This window comes from Leptodactylus fuscus, chromosome 6 (genome assembly GCF_031893055.1).
Source record: "Leptodactylus fuscus isolate aLepFus1 chromosome 6, aLepFus1.hap2, whole genome shotgun sequence".
Classification (NCBI taxonomy): Eukaryota; Metazoa; Chordata; class Amphibia; order Anura; family Leptodactylidae; genus Leptodactylus; species Leptodactylus fuscus.
Genome location: NC_134270.1, coordinates 35,660,288 through 35,679,019, shown reverse-complemented (window position 1 = coordinate 35,679,019; position 18,732 = coordinate 35,660,288). Strand labels below are relative to the sequence as shown.

Sequence of the window (18,732 nt, the reverse complement as noted above, 5' to 3'; positions counted from 1 at the left end):
AGGGAGATGAATGACGCCTAGAGAGGCGTGGACGTCCGTGTGGGCGGGGCTAAGCACTGCCGTCCGTTTATGTGTGTAAAGAGTCTAATGTATAAGGGATGGTTCACACGGAGGGGTTAGGGGTGTAAGTCGCATCACATACATTTCCAGGACAGGCAGATTTTTTTCTATTTTTCTTCAAGTGGGTTCTGCTTGAAACTCCAATTGGAATGAATGGGGGGAAAATTTCAGGGTTTTCAGAATTAGTATCAAAATCAACTTCCAAAATCTTTAAATCCTGAAGCAGAAATTTTCTGATTGATAATTTCAGCATCAAATTCTTTTATGTGACCCACCCCTGAGTCTCTGTTCACATCTGCGCTTGTACTCCGTACGGGGATTCCGTTCCTGTGAGCGACGCTTTTTTTCTCAGCGCATTTTTTGCCATTTTTGAGCAGAAACTGAATGGAAACCACATGGACCCAATTATAGCCTATGGGGTCCACAGGTTTCCTAAGGTAACCGCTTTTTTTGGGATCCCTTCATCCCCACAGGACAGTAGTCCCATGTAAACAGCATCACCCGCTGTCCCTTAGCCCCGTTCTATATTATGCAGTGTGCAGCCATGTCTGACATTATCCCTGTACACAGGGTCACTGATACCAGAGCCCCCGCAGAACAACTGTGCGCTTAGGCTGAGTTCAGACGGAATCCGCCTCAAAATCCTGATAAAAAAACAGCTCCCATTGAAATCAGTGGGAGCTGGTCATTTCTTTTTTCCACAAGCGGTTTGTTCTGGCTCCCAGAAAAGAGCTCTACTCCCCACCTAGTGAGAGTTAGAGATGAGCGAACACTGTTCGGATCAGCCAATCCGAACAGCACGCTCCCATAGAAATGAATGGAAGCACTTGTGACGCTGACTTTGCCAGCGGGCGGTCGCCGTGCCAGGTGCTTCCATTCATTTCTATGGGTGCGTGCTGTTCGGATCGGCTGATCCGAACAGTGTTCGCTCATCTCTAGTGAGAGTCCCATGCTGTGTGTTTACTATAGAAGTGGTTACTAAATACTGAATACTTGTAGTGTGTGCATAATACATGTTGGTTGATACTCAGCCTTGGGCTGATTTGTACACCTTCAACATTGTATATTTGTTGTTATGTGAGATAAAAGGACTCTACAGGGACAGTTTTCCATCCTTGCACGTCACTCGACCCAATTTTCTTTGTACATGTAAATTTTTCCTTCTATGTCCAAATTTTTAAAAATGGTTTGTAATTTAATAAAATATGATTTAATGTATTTAAATATGTGTGAAATAAAAAACTTTTTTACGTACATATTAGGTGTCATACTTACCTTCTCTTTTTTGCTTGTTGGTACTTTGTACATGGTAAGGACATTGATCATTTAAGCAGGGATAGGGAACCTTCGGCTCTCCAGCTGCTGTGAAACTACAACTCCCATCATGCTCCATTCACTTCCATGGGAGTTCCAAGAACAGCAGAGCAAGTATGCATGCTGGGAGTTGTAGTTTTGCAACAGCTGGAGAGCCGTACGTTCCCTATCCCTAATTTAGGGCCTTGCAGATTTGATAGAGGACCTATGCATTCCTTTATACATTTTCGGTTGCTTATCTATGTGTTCTGTTTTTTGTTAGTTTCTGACTCGTCAGCATAGCGTACGGATACTGGTTTGGCAGCGTGAGAGACTATAGACCAGGGTCAGGGGATAATCATATCTGAATTATGTCACTTATGTGATTGTATTACCACTGTTTCACCACTAGATGGTGTTTTAGTACTGTCATCAGTTTTATTATCTGTTACATTGTTTGCATTGTTATCTCATCAATAGATGGTGATATTGTCCCTATAATATATTCAAAGTTTTATGCACATTTCTGATCATTCTTATTGCGGTGTTATTGTGCTGAGGTGACTGTTGGCCATTTGGTATAGTTATTTTGTGACCCAGCATTCTTCTTATGGCTATGTTTGAGTATGTTCACATCGTTTTTCACACACATCATGCCCTTTCTTCAGCTGCTCAAGACTCCCTCCTAATTCGGCCCATTCATCCGGGCATCGGCATCCTGTCGCAGCTAGTCGCGCGAAAAAGCCGCAAGGTGGAAAAGGTTTCCACCGTGTGAACTAACCCTTTGACATATTGCCAATTTCAAGATGGCGCTGCCCTTACTTTTGCCATCTTTGGTATCATAGCCCCTTAGTGCACATGTGCGGATGACGTCATCATGTTGGAACACGCCTAACATGATGTCGATTTGATTGATGCTTTGATTAGCCATTTATAACCTTTTCTATAGGCTGGCGTGGGTCACATGACTATGATATCACCATACCCATATGATACCGCCATCCAATCTGATCCTGTGGGCGTGATTGATTCCATTGACCGCCATATTTGGAGATGGAGTTTAGCAGGTCCCTTACTCCAGTGTTACACGGATGTGGGAATGTGGTTAGTACACGTTATCTTGCACCTGGTCACTAGTAATTCTATTGATCACGTAATGTGTCCCCCCCTTTTTGTCTATGTATGTTCATGTTTTTTCATATTATGCATTTTTTGCTATTGTTGTATATGTGTTTATTTTGATCATTCATCACTGTGCAGGTATCCGGAGAACCTGCGAAGAGCCGATGAGACTCAGACCCATTTCTAGATAATCAACAAAAGCAAAAAAAAAAAAAGTCTAATATAGATATAATGTGGAATTGAATATAATGGCAAAATTAAATATAGTAATTCCAAACATAAAATGAAGATAATTCATATTTATTCAGTATTTTAGTTAAAAACACCAATATCATCTACAGATCATAAATATGTTATAATCACAATGGAGAGGGGAGGACGAGGGTCAATCCTGGAAATTCCACCATAATGAAGGTGCATGTAAACAATGTAGCAAAGTAATGTAACAAAGTCTGTATATGCAAACAAATAACATGCAAATAAGATGATATATACCCAAATAATCTCAAGAATAATAATTGTAGCAATGTAGGAAATGCAAAGTTGCAAGACAATAAGGTAAATGATTACGTATATACAGGTATGGTTTTTTGTTTTTTCGTTTTTTATGCCTGGATATACATAATCCTTTAGTGTCGTGTAACTTTGCATTTCCTTCATTGCTACTACTATGGTGGAATTTTTTTTTTTTTTTAATGTAGATTGTGAGCCCCATATAGGGATCACAATGTACATGTTTTTCCTATCAGTATGTCTTTGTAGAATGGGAGGAAATCCACACAAACACGGGGAGAACATACAAACTCCTTGCAAGTGTTGTTCCCGGCGGGATTTGAACCCAGGATGAGTACTGTCAGGAGGAGGGGAGGGGGCGTTCTTCCCCCTTTCACAGTACAGCACAATAGACGTTCCTGTCAGGAACGCCCTTCTGGCACTGCAGAGCTACAGTACCGGCACTGCTAGCTCTTCACCGGGGGCACAGAACATGAAAGCCGATAGCGCGCTGAATTTAGCGCAGTGTTGGCTTGCTAGCGGTATATAAAACCGCATGTGCCCCAGGAGGAAAGGGGCAAGTGTGAGAAGGAGAGCTATCAGAGGTCCTTCCTCCCAACCGCGGTCAGGCTACATAATGTACATCAGGCCATCAGTCCGCACAGAGAACTAAATGATCCTGAAGTCTTCTATTTCTTTTTTTTTCTTTAGCTGCTATTGATTCCTAGTATTTTTCTTGTGTATCTCCTTCTGTGATATATTACTGTCATTATCCTGTATCCATATTATCAAGCTGTTGTAACACACAGAAATTTCCCCATGGTGGGACTATTAAAGGATTATCTTATCTTAGCCCTATTAGTGTCACTTAGGGACAGTTGCACCCCCTATTGTTACTTTTCTTTACCTACTCCCTTGTCTTTTACTGAACCACTGTTTCACCCATCTGCGCCCATACAGTAAGACTTTGGTTTTATTATTCTTTATGTGGTGGGCCGCCATGCCCCTATATTTTCCTGTGTCTTAGAGTGGTATACTGTGGATCCTTTGGGATTTCCAGAACATTGTATTTTAATATACTTATTAAATGTTAAGTTTTATTGATTATCATTTGGAATTGCATTATTAGGAGACAATCTACATATTATATATTCTTTGTCGTGATTTCTTGTTTGATTCCTGCTATATATTAAGCCCACCACATTACTTCAAGTATTGGTAGACCGTATGTATATTAAAGGGGTATTCCCACGTTGCATACTTACCCGTCTTCATTCCTCTAAAATCTTCTGTCTTCCGGCTTTGTCTCGTCATTGGTGGGCGGGGTCACATATGCAAAGCCAAGCGGCGAGATCCCACCGGCCCTGCGTGCGCGCTCATAGACCGTCTAGCCTTCACAATGCAAATACAGACCCGACAGCCTGCAGGTCTGTATTAGCATTGTGAAGGGTAGACTGGTGTATGAGCTTGCACGCAGGGCCGGCGGCATCTCGCCGCTTGGCTTTGCATATGTGACCCCGGAGCGGAACAGCATCGCTTCTGCCGCTGCTGTCTTCATGCAGGGCAGAAGCATAGCGATGTGCCTGTGCCGGCGTCTAACTGTCCCCAGCATCCGCCTATTACAGCGGATGCCGGGGAGTTACATGCCGGCACAGGTGAAGCCAGCAACATCGCTATGTGCCTGCTCTGCATGAAGCAAGTATCGGCAGAAGCGATGCTGTTATTCCGCTCCTCCGCCCCCCCGCCCCGGAATAGCAGCATCGCTTCTGCCGCTGCTGTCTTCATGCAGGGCAGGCACATAGCGATGTTGCTGGCTTCACCTGTCCCCCAAAGGGTAAACTACCCCCCCCCCCCCTCCAGGCTCGCTCCCGTGTACTTAGCCCCTCCTCCCTCTCCCCTGAGAGCAGGCTGACACATCACTTGACTCAGGTCAGGGCTGTGGCCACAAAAAAATGAATAAAGTGAGATAGTGGCCAAACAAAGCAGTTTTGCTGAAGCAGTGTATTTAGGAAAAGTCTTACATTCACATTTACAAGCATTATAGATAGGATCCTTGTGACGGGACAACCCCTTTAATTGAATTTCATCTCTAGGTAAATGTAAATTAAAAAAAAAAAAAAAAAAAATACTCACCTGTCCCACAGAGCTCTGGTGTTCTCCCATCACGGTCCGGTCCTTCTGCTGGGCTGTCTTCTCAAAGGGAAACTGCTCACCGCAGTGTTCTCAGCAGTCACAGGCAATGAGGACATCTACTGGAAGACAACAATGGACCAGCAGGAGCAGACCGCACTGGGAGACACTGGAACACCGAGGAAAGGAGACAATGATTTTTTCTCCAAGGCCTATTTACAAATTAAATTTTTTTCCTGAACAACCCCTTTAGCCCTAAATCACTTGTTTGACAGTAGATTATATGTTTAGAATCTAAATCATGCAGATAGTGATCAGTATTTACACAAAACGGTGGCTGATGACTTTGGTCTTACTTTGGTTTATGGGTAGGAACGATCAGAATTCCGAACACGATCTTTTTAGGTGGGATCGAGATTGGTAGTATTTCCCACAATGCCTTCACACTGAGTATATAGTGTATACTCAGTGTGAAGGCTCCGCTGCGGTTCCATAGGAATAAATGGAAGCAGCCGGCACACAGCCTTAACCCTCTGCGCGCCGGCTGCCTCCATTCATTCTAATGGGAGACTAAAGTAACATCTCTAGTAGCTACTTACCTCCAGAGATGGCTGCTCCACTGCTCCAGTGTTCTTTGCCTCGCTGCCCCCCTCGCTGTGGGCAGGTACAGGGCGGGGAGACGTGACGTCTCCCCTCCCAGTACCCGCACACACTCTCCTAACCTGGAAGGCAGGGGGCAGCAAGGCGAAGAAGACTGCAGCGTGGAGCAGCAGCGAGGCGAAGAACAGCGGAGCAGCCATCTCTGGAGGTAAGTGGACACCAGGGGGGACTAAGTAGCCAGAGGATTAAAAAAAAATCCTCTGCCTACTTAGTGATTCGCTACACAGCGTGGATTCTAACAATTCTTAGATTCCATGCTGTATAGTGAATAGGATTGCTTTTAAAATCCAATCTCCGATTAATAAAAAAATCCCATTGACTTGCATTGGGATCGGAATTGGGATCGAGATCGGGTTCGAATGAAAAATGATCGGAAATCGGATTTTAAAATCGATACTGAAAAGTCAAGATCGGCTCAACCCTATTTACGGGCATGAATAAAATATTTGCCACCAAAATCAGCAACATCCACCCTGGATTTATCAATACGCGGCTCATACACAGCCTTTTCAATATTATAACCAGCTTCTTTGAAGGCCATCTCCAGATCTTCCTTTTTTGTGGACATTGCACTGAAACGCTTTGTACCAACATGATAGTACGTACCATTCAGTGCACTCAAAATCATAAGGTGACCTCCAGGTTTTATCAGGTCCTGGAAGTTTTTCAGAACATTACAGTATGACGTCATATTTCTGCATGGGGTTTCAAGACAGAGACAGCACAGGAGACAATCAACTGGTGGCACAATGACCGGATCATAAGGGTTTCTCTTCAGAGCGTCACATATCAGGACTTCTTTCACCTTACTGCGGAGTGTCTCAGCTTTTTTCTCACAATCCTCCCTATAAATATACAAGAATAAAATTAATCTTATTATATGGTTCTAAGATAATAGAACACATGAAGACAACCCCTGTCCAAATGTTCTATGGCATATAGACATTAACAAGATGGGTTTCCTGCTCAGAATCCTTCTCGATAGCAGTGCTTAAATTGGGCTGGAACGCTGAAAGACAAACTGTCCATATAATGGAAGAACAGGCCAAGGTCCCACAGCTGAATTGTACTTGGAGAGCTGTTCTCAGTTCTGGCGCTGCGAGAGATTTATCGGGACTGGATATGCTGTACACTGGAATGAGACATACCGTATATACTCGAGTATAAGCCGAATTTTTAAGCACAGTTTTTGTGCTGAAAAAGCCCCCATCGGCTTATACTCGAGTCAAGCAAAAAAAAAATAAAAATATTTTTTTTTCTTTTTTTGGAGGGGAGTTCTATGACCAGCCGCAATAGTAATGTATAGAATCTCCCATAAAATAGTGAAGAAACAAAAAAAGAAGCTTTAAAAAAAAAAAAAGTTGTAAATCCTTCCTTTCCCTAGAATACATATAAAAGTAGAAAATGACTGAAATACAAACACATTAGGTATCCTGTGTCTGAGAGTGCCCGGTCTACTGAATATAGGGTATCTGCAGTGCTCCTGTTCCGTTGGGAAGGGGTTAATAGGAGCACTGCAGATACCCTATATTCAGCCAGGCTGAATTCCACGTGGGGGAAGAAAAACCCAGTCCTCGAGGAAGGGGCAGACAGACAACCAAAACACCCCCTCTCCTTTCCCAGCACCCAGCAACTACTGCAACCAAAAACCATTTTAATTTTTTAAATTTTCCAGTAGCTGCTGCATTTCCCCCCTCGGCTTATACTCAAGTCAATAAGTTTTCCCAGTTTTTTGTGGTAAAATTAGGGGCCTCAGCTTATATTCGGTAATATAATTTATCTAAATATTTCTGATTCCTTCCTCTGGATCTACATGTTAAGTTTATAGGTTATAGGACTTGATGAACTTGAATCTTTATCCAACCTTATCACTTATATATCACTTACCGTATTTTTCGGACTATAAGACGCACCCAGGTTTTAGAGGAGGAAAATAGGGAAAAAAAATTTTGAAGCAAAAACTGGTAAAATATTTAATATATGGGAGTTGTAGTTTTGCAACAGCTGCAAGACCACATTGACAGGTGACCCTGCCGCTGTACGGGGATGCATAGAGCGTTTTTTTTGCGGGGCCAGCTGTAATTTTTAGTTATACCATTTTGGGGGATATCTATTGCTTAGATCACCTTGTATTGAAAAAAAAAAACAGGAGGTGATTTAGAACTTTTATTTATTTCATATTTTTAAAGCTTTTTTTTTTTTTTACTATTTTATTCCCCCCCGGGGGCTTGAGCCTGCGGTCACTTGATCGCAAGTCCCATAGACGGCAATACAACAATACAACATTCTGTCTATTAGTATTACGGCTGGTCATAGACCCAGCCGCAATACTAATATAGCCGTGACAGGCCGGGGAGCCTCATTAGGCTCCCGGCTGTCACCCGAACAGGTCGGCTCCTGCGATATCGCCACGCAGGAGCTGGCCTGCAACTTTACAGGTACGGGGCCGGTGGGGACCGGCCCCGGGGGAGAAGGGGCCACGGATACTGACCCGGCATCCGCTGTACTAGAGAGGCGGATGCCGGGGAGGGATAGACGCCGGGGCCTGAGACATCGCTACGATCCTCTGCCCTGCATGAAGCCAGCGGCGGGGGCACGGAGGAGCCCCTGCCGCTGCTGGCTTCATGCATGGCAGAGGAGCGCAGCGATGTCTCAGGCCCCGGCACCTGTAATGGCGTCTATCACTTGCCGGCTTCCGCCTGTCTATTACAGCGGATGCCAGGCGCCACCTTCAGACTATAAGACGCACCCTTCTTTTCCCCAAAAATTTTGAGGAAAAAAAGTGTGTCTTATAGTCCGAAAAATACGGTATACTGTATATCACTTATACTATCCTATTGTTTGTGGGTTTGTGTGTTTGGATGTTTGTATGTTTGTTAGTCAATCACGCAAAACCCGCTTGACCGATTTGGCTGAAAGTTTCCACAAACATAGTTAATACACCCGATTGCGCAATAGGCTACTTTTCGTCACAATAGCGCACATACGTTTGTGCCAGGACCCCCACAAAACCCAAACTCACACCACCATCTCTGCAATCTCACACACTTTAGACCATAGCAAGCCACAAAATTCATATTGCCCTCTGCAGCCGTGCCCCTAACCCCACACAATCACATATACATATACTTTACCACTTTGCCCCTCACCTTACCGATACTCCAGGAGGTTCTCTTTAACGCTCCGGAGAAGCCATGTTTGCCGACCCCCACCGCTCTGACAATCCGCGACACCGCCCACCCATGTCAATACCCCTAGGAGGTCTAATAAATGCAAAAAAAAAAGTTTAAAAAAAGTTAAAAAAATATAAAAACAAATAAAAAGGATTAAAAATTCAAATCACCCCCCTTTCCCTAGAACACATATAAAAGTAGTTAAAAACTGTGAAACACATACATGTTAGGTATCCCCGCATCCGAAATCGCCCGCTCTACAAAGCTATACAAATATTTTTCCTGTTCGGTAAACGTTGTAGCGGGAAAAATGGTCAAAAGTGCCAAACCGCCGTTTGTTCACTGTTTTGATTCTGATAAAAATTTGAATGAAAAGTGATCAAAGCAATAACATTTCCCGAAAATGGTAGAACTAAAAAGTACACCCGATCCCGCAAAAAAAAATGCCCTATACATCCCCGTACACGGACGTATAAAAAAGTTACGGCTGTCAGAATATGACGACTTTTAAAAAAAAAAACATTTTTAACACAGTTTTGGATTTTTTTAAGGGGTCAAAATGTAAATAAAACCATATAAATTTGGTATCCCCAGCATCGTAACGAAACACAGAATACAGGGGACAGGTCATTTTGGTTGCACAGTGAACCCTGTAAAACCAAAGCCTGTAAGAAAGTCGCAGAAATGCATTTTTTCGTCAAATCCACCCCATTCAGAATTTTTTCCCTGCTTCCCAGTACATTATACTGAATAAATAATGGTGGCATCATGAAGAAAAATTTGTCCCAGGAAAAATTAAGACCTCATATGGCTCTGGGAGTGGAGAAATAAAAAAGTTATGGGGTTTAGAGGGAGGGGAGGCAAAAACGAAAAACGAAAATCAAAAAATGCCATCGGCGGGAAAGGGTTAACTTCAAATACTTCTGTCTCAAAGTCACTATGTAAAGTTTCTCACAACACCGTATAGCAGCTCAAGTACAAATTAACTTCAATACAAAAGTCTCACGTATTCTCTGAATTACAGCAAAAACAATATACAAACTTACATTTCATATCCCATACCTTATACACACTATGAAAACCTTACCCGCGCCTGTATTTACACACTTCTACAATCACCGCAGACGAAGTCGCGGGTACCAGCTAGTGTTACATATGTCCTCCAGGCTCCAGTAGAAGAAAAGTGACATAAAGGGGTTTAAGGGCTCGTTCACACGGGGCAAGAGGGGTTCGGATTTTGACTCAGAATCCACCAACGAATCCGCCCCCTCACAATAGAGGTCTATGTAGACCGATCTGCTTCCTTTTTTCCGTGAGCAGCATGTTCCTGCTAACAGAAAAAAGAAACGAGCTGCCCTTTCTTTAGGCGGATTCCGCGGCTGATTCATCCCCGGCGTCTGCCTTGGGCCTACTCCGGAGCGGGAAGCCATGACAGTCACGGCAGGCGCATTTTGGTCCTATTCTGACGCGGCTTCCCACATCAAAATCAGGACCCAAATATGCTGTCCCGTGCCCCGTGTGAACTAGCCCTTAATGAATCTGTCCCATTAGATGGGGTCCTGAGTGATGGATCCTCCTCTATTACTCTCACATATCTTAATAGAAACTTAATATTACAGAGTTCTGGCTTCTATAATTAAATTGTGACTTTAATAACCGTCTTCATTGGGGCCATATAGCTGCATGATTGGTTTATTCTAGCTGCAAAGAGAATCTTAGATATTCTAAACCCTGACATCTCCTTAGGAGACTCTGCTGAAGATTCAGTCTCAAATCGGTGGACAGAAAAGTTCTGCATGGAGGAATTCTCTCTCAACTTCTCTCTCCACTGGTTTCAGTATAAAACCAGGCGACCCCATTGTAGTCTATGGGGTCCATAGGTAACCACTCTTTTAGTGGACAGGCTCTCCGTATTTCGAATCCCCATGCAGGACCGAATGTCAGAGAGCCAAACGCTAGTGTAAACCTAGTCTTGGCTATTGTATCAGGTTTTCCTCAAGATTTTATCCTGCAGCTCTTATTTATTACATTGGATGCTGTGTATTAGCAAAACAAATGAAAATACATACCCGTTTCCTTCCAGCTCACACACATATTTGATAATGTGAGTCCAGTCAAAAGCTTCTGGATCCTTCTTCAGCCATTTTTGTAATTCAGCACAGTTTTGTTCAACGTAGTCCGAGGCAATGATTTTATCAAACACTTCACAAGCCGAGAGGAGTTGATAAATGGAGGGTCCGCTTCCAAAATCAAGCAGTGTCTCTCCTCTTATTCCACCTTTATAGATAACAAAGGTCATTTTCTGCTGCCTTGTTTCCTTTAAGTAGTAATTTATAATCAAGTTTTAGTTTTAAGTTTTAGCTTTATTTGAAAAATTCCCCCAAATCCTGTATTTCTGACTCTGGCCAACCAAATAATATGCCGCAATACCCGTGGATCAGGGAATGGTTACCATATTTTATTAGCTAATAAAGTGGTAACCATTCCCTGATCCACGGGTCCTGTGGATTTTGTGTGCACGTCGTCCAGAGTTTTCCTCCACCCCACTGTTTTTTGCACTTGGAGGGTTTTACACTGCAGTAATACACATGACCTAGGGTTGACATGGGGACGTAGATGCTGCCTCCGTAATCATTGGATATTGATTCGAAGCTGAATATTGTCTGGAGAAGACCCTCTTGACTTCTACGGGAGAATTTTGTAGACCTACTCTGTGATCTCTGTAGAAGTTATTGCACAGAGGTGGGAATACATAAACAGTGAAATCGCTGATGGATTCTGTGTCTTATCTACATATACACCATAGCTGTGATAATCGGTGTGCTGACTTTAGGCACAACTCATCCAGCTGTTACTTACAGAAGTACTCTGATGACTCTGCTATAGTAGGACTTATCACTGATGGTGACGATAGGGAATACAGAGACTTAAACCGGGATTTTGTTGAATGTTGCCAGCGGAACCAGCTCAGGATTAATGCTGGGAAGACCAAGGAGATGGTGGTGGACTTTAGTAAACGGAGAAGTACTCCGGCCCCGGTGGAGATCCAAGGGACATGTATGGAGATAGTCAGGACCTATAAGTACCTGGGTGTGCTCCTCAATAATAAACTAGACTGGACTGATCACCTGGAGGCACTGCACAGAAAGGGTCACAGCAGGCTCTACCTGCCCAGGAGGCTGAGGGCCTTCGGAGTCCAGGGGCCACTTCTTAGGGCCTTTTTCAACTCTGTGGTTGCTTCAGCCATATTTTTCAGTGTGGCCTGCTGGGGGAGCAGTATGTCAACCAGGGACAGAAATAGCATTTACAGGCTGATCAGGAGGGCCAGCTCTGTCCTGGGGAGCCCCTTGGACCCAGTACAGGTGGTGGGTGACAGAAGGATACTGTCTGTGGTGACCTCCATGCGGGAGAACAAATTCCACCCCATGTATGGGACCCTGATGGGACTTCGCAGCACTGTAAGTGACCGTCTGCTTCACCCCAAGTGTGAGAAGGAGCGCTATCGCAAGTCCTTCCTTCCAACCGCGACCAGGCTGTATAATCTACATCAAACCAAGCGAAGATCACTCCGTACAGAGAACTAATGATTATGACTATGAAGTCTTACTTCTTTCTCTTCCATTCCTTAGCTGCTATGGACTCCTAGTATATCTTCTCTTCTCAGCTTATGTGTGTCTACGTCTGTAATATATTACTGTGTATTATCCTGTACCTGTATTACTATGCTGCTGTAACATGCTGAAATTTCCCCACTGTGGGACTATTAAAGGATTATCTTATCCTATCTTTTACACTGCTGTTTTGTAATTGTGTCCCTTTATCTGACATCTTAAGGAAGTTGTATGTGTCATTACTATTTGGTATTGTTGCATATGTGACATTGTATACTGCAGGTCCATATACGGATGTAGGAAAATCAAGTTTTTGATTTATTTGTATACACCTAGCAAAATCAGAAAGTGCTACATGTTGTTTTACATTGGACTATCAGAACAACAAACAGAATCCTGATAAAGTTTTTAGCCTTCCGATAGACCAGAACAACGGGAAGGCCAATGCTAGAGTGAACCAAGCGTTACAGTGAACTGAACATAAAGGAATAATAGAAACGTATAGATCATGTCCTCCCAGTCAGCAGTGAATTATCTGAGTAGTAATTTTATATCCAGTGTAATTGTCTTACATGTACATGGATAAATATATATGCAAGTTGATAAATACGGTATGTTACCTTTAGTGAAAGTTTCATGTAAATGTTGCATTACAAATTCTGCCCATTCTCCAAGAAGTCCTTCTCCTGCTTTATAGTATGTCTTGAAGAAATCCTTGGAGTTAAATTGAGAACGGTAGGTTTCCTGAGAAGTCAAAGGGTTCGCCATGATGTTCTATCCTCAGGACTTTCCTTAAATTCTCTGTTGAATACTTCAGACGTAGCCCTGATGGTACAATAAACAAATCACATACAGTGTTAACCAAAAGTATTGGCAACCCTGCAATTCTGTCAGATAATACTCATTTTCTTCCAGAAAATGATTGCAATCACAAATTCTTTGGTATTATTATCTTCATTTAATATGTCTTCAATGGAAAACCACAAAAAGAATTGTCAAAAAGCCAAATTGGATATAATTCAACACCAAACATAAAAAAGCTTCTTTAATTTGTGTAATTAACAGCACCTGTTACTTACCTGAGGCAACTAACAGGTGGTGGCAATAACTAAATCACACTTGCAGCCAGCTGAAATGGATTAAAGTTGACTCAACCTCTGTCTTGCGTCCTTGTGTGTACCACATTGAGCATGGAGAAAAAGAAAGAAGACCAAAGAACTGTCTGAGGTCTTGAGAAACAAAATTGTGAGGAAGCATGAGCAATCTCAAGGCTACAAGTCCATCTCCAAAGACCTGAATGTTGCTGTGTCTACCGTGCGCAGTGTCATCAAGAAGTTTAAAGCCCATAGCACTGTGGCTAACCTCCCTAGACGTGGATGAAAAGAAAAATTGACGAGAGATTTCAACGCAAGATTGTGCGGATGGTGGATAAAGAACCTCAACTATGGCATTATGAAGTCTGAAGACTACCAACAAATTTTGCAGCATAATGTAGGGCCCAGTGTGAGAAAGCTGGGTCTCCCTCAGAGGTCATGGGTCTTCCAGCAGGACAATGACCCAAAACACACTTCAGGTCAGCACTAGAAAATGGTTTGAGAGAAAGCACTGGAGCCCTGAATCCCATAGAACACCTGTGGAGAGATCTCTTGATGGCAGTTTGGAGAAGGCCCCTTCACATCTCAGGGGGGACCTGGAGCAGTTTACCAAAGAAGAATGGTCTAAAATTCCAGCAGAGTCTTGTAAGAAACTCATTGATGGTTACCGGAAGCGGTTGTGCGCAGTTATTTTGTCTAAAGGTTGTGCTACCAAGTATTAGGCTGAGGGGGCCAATACTTATGTCCGGCCCATTTTTGGAGTTTTGTGTAAAATGAAGAATGATTTGACTTTTTTTTTTCATTTTCTTTTGTGTTTTTTCATTGCAAGCAAAATATTAATACCAAAGAGTTTGTGCTTGCAATCATTTTCTGGAAGAACACGAGTATTATCTGACAGAATTGCAGGGGTGCCAATACTTTTGGCCAACACTGTACATTATAGCAATTGAATAGAGGCATAGAACAGCAGAAAGTGGCATGAAGTCATAATAATAGAGCAGCAGCAGAGTACTGGCCATAGAGCATCCAAGGTGGTGGATTTCCTATTGGTGGTCTCAGAGTTGGAGTCTGTGAAAGGGATTTTCTGGGCTGAAGTTATTGATGATCTATCCAATGAATAGGCCTTCACTATCAGATTGGTGCGGGTTTGACAGAAAACATCCCATCTGATTGGCCATTCTCAGTAGCTGATACACAGAGAATAGAACAGGAGGCAGACAGCTCTGTTCTCTGTGTATTGGTGAAATTGAGTCACTGCAGTTTACATTCCATTCAAATGAATGGGAGTTGATCTGCAGTAACCTGGTCTGTCCACTACATAGAAAACAGAGCTGTCTGCTTCCTGCTCCATTCTCTGTGAATCAGCTGCTGATAACAACTAATAAATGGTGTTGTCAGGCGTCAGTCACCGCTGACCTGATATTCATTTCCTTTTCCTAGGATAGGTCATCAATATTTTTAGTCTGGAAAAGCCCAAATAATGCAGCCAGCAAAGGAGTTAGATAAGCATCAAAAGGAGATGTGATCAGCAACAGGAGGTGAGAAACTATCACCAGCATACGTCTTCGTTGCATCTTTTGTTCATGTTAGAGATACATGAGATGTTTCCATGTTGCCTCAGTAGGTTCAGTTTATAACCGTTTACCTCCCCACATTACAGAGCCAAATTGTCTATGAGGCAAATAGCAAAATAAAGAATTGTAGTTGGGAGAAGTCATCATGGCAGCCTGGGCCAGGTAGATACAGATGGGAATAGCAAATCACATTAAACAGACAAGTCATCACCTGTGATTCATTAAATGTAAAGGGGTTTTGCAAGCATTCAATCTGACATGAACAGTGGAGAGGTGTCGCTGCACACCAGATGGGTCAGTTATTGAAATATCTGAAATTTCCGCACTGTGGGATTATTAAAGGATTATCTTATATTATATTATCTTATCTTGAGGCAAATGACTGACACCCAGTGAGTAGTGTGAATAGGTTCCCTTCATTCAAATAGGACCAGTGCAAGATTCCTGCTGGGCATAGGACAATTTTAGTAGAAAACCCTTGAAACTGAATACCCTATAGTCAGTAGACCGGGCACTGTCAGACACAGGGAGACCTAATGTGTTTGTGTTTCACAGTCATTTTCTACTTTTATATGTATTCTAGGGAAGGAGGGATTTAGAACTTCTATTTACTTTATTTTTTTTATTATATATTTTTTAAAGCTTCTTTTTTTTTTCCACTATTTTATGGGAGATTCTATACATTACTATTGTGGCTGGTCATAGACACCCCCTCCCAAATAAGAAAAAATTATTTATTTTTGCTTGACTCGAGTATAAGCCGAGGGGGGGCTTTTTCAACACAAAAACTGTGCTTAAAAATTCAGCTTATACTCGAGTATGTGTTTGCGGCAGCTCCAAAGTGGGCCCCACAAGGTTAGCGGGCATGGGGCCCATTCTGGAGCTGCTGCAAACACATAGATATTTCATCTGTATTGGCGCTAACCACACCTCTGACAGGCACTTCAGGCTCAAAAACTGACCCCGGCCATAGCATCAAAGATAACACAGGATGAAAAAACAGCTCTAACAATAAAACAAGTCCTGGCTGTTTGTTTACTAACCAATCAGTGTAATGTCCCTTACTATCAGGGTGTAGACCTAGCACCTAGAACCTAAACAGTGCTCATACCAGAACCTTTAGGTGCTGCTCCCAGCTCCTTGGATCAGCTAGTCGTCTTAAGAGTTAGCCATGTCTCAGTGATGATCTCCTTTCTATAAGAGTCTTCCCAGCTGACACTGAATGAGGTTCATTAAACAAACCAAATCCTGGACTGTCCTGCTATATGAAGGGGGACCTGCTCTTCTCACCCCACACCAGCAAGCCAGACACTAGAATAGCTGCACTGCCACACCATATACCATTACAATGGAAAGGTAGAGTTTGCTATATCTGTAGGAAGCTTCTATATAGGTGTATATAGTGTCAAATATTGTAAATAAAGGCATTAGTTATAGTGTCTTAGTATCTCTTACCTCTGCTCCTCTTCTTTCTTCAGGCTGTCCAGATTTCCTAGTAAGCTACAAGCTGATGAATATAGTATGGCTTGTATTGCCTACAGTATAAACATCTTATATACTCCACAAGCAGCCAACAATCCGTCCTGATGATATATCATGGTTTACAGAAGACATGTTGGTTCATGGTTTTTTTTTTTATATATGAGATATTCACTTAATTAAGAATCTTATAACTGTTCTAACACGTGATCCAAAAATCCAGTGCCTTTGATCATACATTGCTTCTCCAGTAATTTTATATAATAATAGGTTATAAAAGGCGTTGAGACCTGAAGAAGCTTCACTGTTCATTTTAGTGTAGTATCGGTGTTATTGGAAGCTCCTGGGTCCTAGGTCAAAATCTGTAACCTATACCACTATCTACAAACAGCCCAAAATAACAATTTTTCAAAACCCAGACCCAAGTCAGTGGTCCTGCCTAGTTTGGGGCATTTATGGGTAGAAGGGGACTTTGGGGTAGTGTTGCTTGATCTGATAGGCTGAGACATTGCCGTTTCACCTAAATTTCTGCCCACTGTTGTGGTGAGGGGGGAGAAAACTGCTGTTATGGCCCATCCAAGGGACAAATCAGTGCCATGTGCCTAAGAGGTGCTGTTGAGGTAGTGACCTCCGCCAGAATACGGGTCACTTCCAGTGGTCAGTCACCTGCTCCAAATCAATCATGCATGTGCGCGCTGACAAAGATAAACACTGACGTTGATGCAGTTTCAATCTCAGTCCATGCAACTGGGCGCTCACACAGTACTGAGGTTTATTAAGGAAGTTACAGTTTTTATACAGGAATGCAAGAAAGATAAGATAACGGCAGGCTGTAAGCATGTACGTCTTATATCCGAATACACTGGCGATCAGTCATTGGCTCTTAAATTTCAACATCTCTTAGCTTTCGATTTCCCGAGAAATGATACTGTCTTTCTTGTAAACCACATGACGATCATGTGCGTCAGCCTCTGGGTGCGGTACTGGATACAGGCGCCATCTTAATGTATAAACGTTGCACAAAGAAAAATATAATTTCTTAAGCAGTATAAAGCATGTATAAAAATAAGAATGGACATGGTCTACCTTCACAGTGCCACTGCAGTAATAAAGGAGTTTATTACTTCTCAAATGTGGGGAATTTAATGTCGTTTTTTACTCCCTACTGAGACTTAAAATATGAAACACTATATACTCACCTCTCTCTTTGGAGTTCAGTAGATAGTCTCTATTTGAGTCCCTGGTCTTTGTTTGCCTTCTGTCTACACGCCAGTATGTCAGCCGGTCACTGACTGATAGAAGATGCTCCGTTTCAACAGAACATCACTGACTGACACACTCACGATGAGGCCAAAGGTCTATGAAACCGGGGACCCAAATGGAGACTCACTGGTAGATCCCCTGTCAAACAGAGAGATGAGTATAGTGTTATTATAGTGTTATTATTTTAAGCCTCTCTATGGGATTAAAGCACATGGAACACCCCTTTAAGGATGGTGCTCTATATGGTGATGATGCATCTTCTCTCTATCCAGTAAAGTTTTAGGGTAAGCAGTCTAAATAGAGTAGGGAACGAACTGAAAATGACTCCCGTTCGAAGCTTCTTCAGAGGAAAAGTGGAAGCCATGATTTTGGAAGATCGTTGGGTCAAAGTCAGTGTTATAACTTGGCATTAGAGATGAGCGAGTACTGTTCGGATCAGCCGATCCAAACAGCACGCTCGCATAGAAATGAATGGACGTAGCCGGCACGCGGGGGGTTAAGCGGCCGGCCGCCGTCAAAGCGGAAGTACCAGGTGCATCCATTCATTTCTATGGAGCGTGCTGTTCGGATCGGCTGATCCGAACAGTACTCGCTCATCTCTACTTGGCATGTCAGTTGGAACGGTTTCCAGTATTATTCATGATGTTTTGATGATATCACAGGTCAGTTCCCTTTATCTGCCATGAATGTTGACAACTGAGCAAAAAACATGTCACCAGAAATGTATCCAAGAGAATTTAGACATGTTTAGGAAAAATGACTAAACATAATAAATAAAACA

General features: G+C 42.7%; 1 protein-coding gene across 1 annotated transcript; it reads right to left on the bottom strand.

Annotated features, from left to right (window-relative positions):
• Positions 1-6,178: 6,178 nt before the first annotated feature.
• On the bottom strand, positions 6,179-13,309 carry LOC142209474 (nicotinamide N-methyltransferase-like). The gene is made up of 3 exons (XM_075278467.1): positions 13,162-13,309; positions 11,000-11,207; positions 6,179-6,602 (listed from the first exon to the last, which is right to left on the bottom strand). Exons 1-3 carry the CDS (start codon positions 13,307-13,309, stop codon positions 6,179-6,181), a joined length of 780 nt encoding a protein of 259 aa, XP_075134568.1.
• Positions 13,310-18,732: the final 5,423 nt, after the last annotated feature.